At 55.0% G+C, this 1,233-nt stretch overlaps 1 protein-coding gene across 1 annotated transcript in view; it reads right to left on the bottom strand.

Annotated features, from left to right (window-relative positions):
* SPOP (speckle type BTB/POZ protein) overlaps window positions 1–1,233 on the bottom strand; it is an 11,608-nt gene extending 10,375 nt beyond the window's left edge. The window contains exon 1 of the mRNA XM_008638471.2: window positions 795–1,233. Within this exon, the coding sequence (XP_008636693.1) occupies window positions 795–872 (78 nt within the window). The 5' untranslated portion in view covers window positions 873–1,233. The remainder of the gene's footprint in view (window positions 1–794) is intronic.

Raw genomic sequence — 1,233 nt, 5'->3', positions numbered from 1 at the left:
GTTTAAGGGCTGTGTGTAACTGCTGTGTATAACTGGTGTGTAATGGCTGTGTGTAACTGCTGTGTAACTGGTGTGTAATGGCTGTGTGTAACGGCTGTGTAACTGGTGTGTAACTGCTGTGTAATGGCAGTGTAACAGCTGTGTAACTGCTGTGTATAACGGCTCTGTGTGTAACTGCTGTGTAACTGCAGTGTAACTGCTGTGTGTAACGGCAGCGTGTAACAGCTGTGTAACTGCAGTGTGCAACAGCTCTGTGTGTAACTGCTGTGTAACTGCAATGTAACTGCTGTGTGTAACGGCTGTGTGTAACGGCAGCGTGTAACAGCTGTGTAACTGCAGTGTGCAACAGCTCTGTGTGTAACTGCTGTGTAACTGCATTGTAACTGCAGTGATTGCTGTGTGTAACGGCTCTGTGTGTAACTGCCCTGTGTGTAACTGCAGTGTAACAGCCCTGTGTGTAACTGCTGCAATTGCTGTGTGTAACTGCAGTGTGTACCTCCCCTGTGTAACTGCAGCGTGTGATTCCTGTGTGTAACTGCCCTGCGTGTAACTGCGGTGATTCCTGTGTGTAACTGCAGTGATTCCTGTGTGTAACTGCCCTGTGTGTAACTGCGGTGATTCCTGTGTGTAACTGCCCTGTGTGTACAACTGCTCTGTGTGTAACTCCCTGTGTGTAACTGCAGTGTGTAACTCCTATGTGTAACTCCCCTGTGTGTAACCGCACACCCACCAGGCTCCAGACCCATCCCAGATCCCCAGTTCCCGGGAGCTCAGCCCTGCCCAGGCGAGCTGACCTGTGTGTAGCACCAGCTCTCGGCCACGGGCCCACTGGACATCTCTGCCGGAGGGGGGGGACTCGGCACCCTGGACATCGCCAGCTTGGAATCGGGCAGAGGGCACAGGCAGCGCGGAAACGGAGCTCAGCTGCACCTGGGGGGCACAGAGAGACACAAACCATCCAAACAACCAGCACGGAAATGGGGCCACAGGGACACAAACCACCAGAACTGAGGCCAAATCAAACCAGCTTGAGCAGTTCCACGTCACAGGACACAAAGCTCCTCTCTCCTCTCCAAGCACCCCCAAAACGTGCTGTGGCACTGAAACGTTTCCAGGAACACAACCCAGCCTGAGAGCCGGGGCTGGAGCCCAGGGCTGAGGGGGCTGGCAGAGGGGAGAGGCCGGGCTCAGCCTTCTGCTCCCGGCTTTGTGTCCCGCAGCAGCGCGCGCTCG

Source organism: Corvus brachyrhynchos, unplaced genomic scaffold (genome assembly GCF_000691975.1).
Source record: "Corvus brachyrhynchos isolate BGI_N302 unplaced genomic scaffold, ASM69197v1 scaffold47, whole genome shotgun sequence".
Classification (NCBI taxonomy): Eukaryota; Metazoa; Chordata; class Aves; order Passeriformes; family Corvidae; genus Corvus; species Corvus brachyrhynchos.
This window is presented reverse-complemented; position numbering and strand designations above follow the sequence as displayed.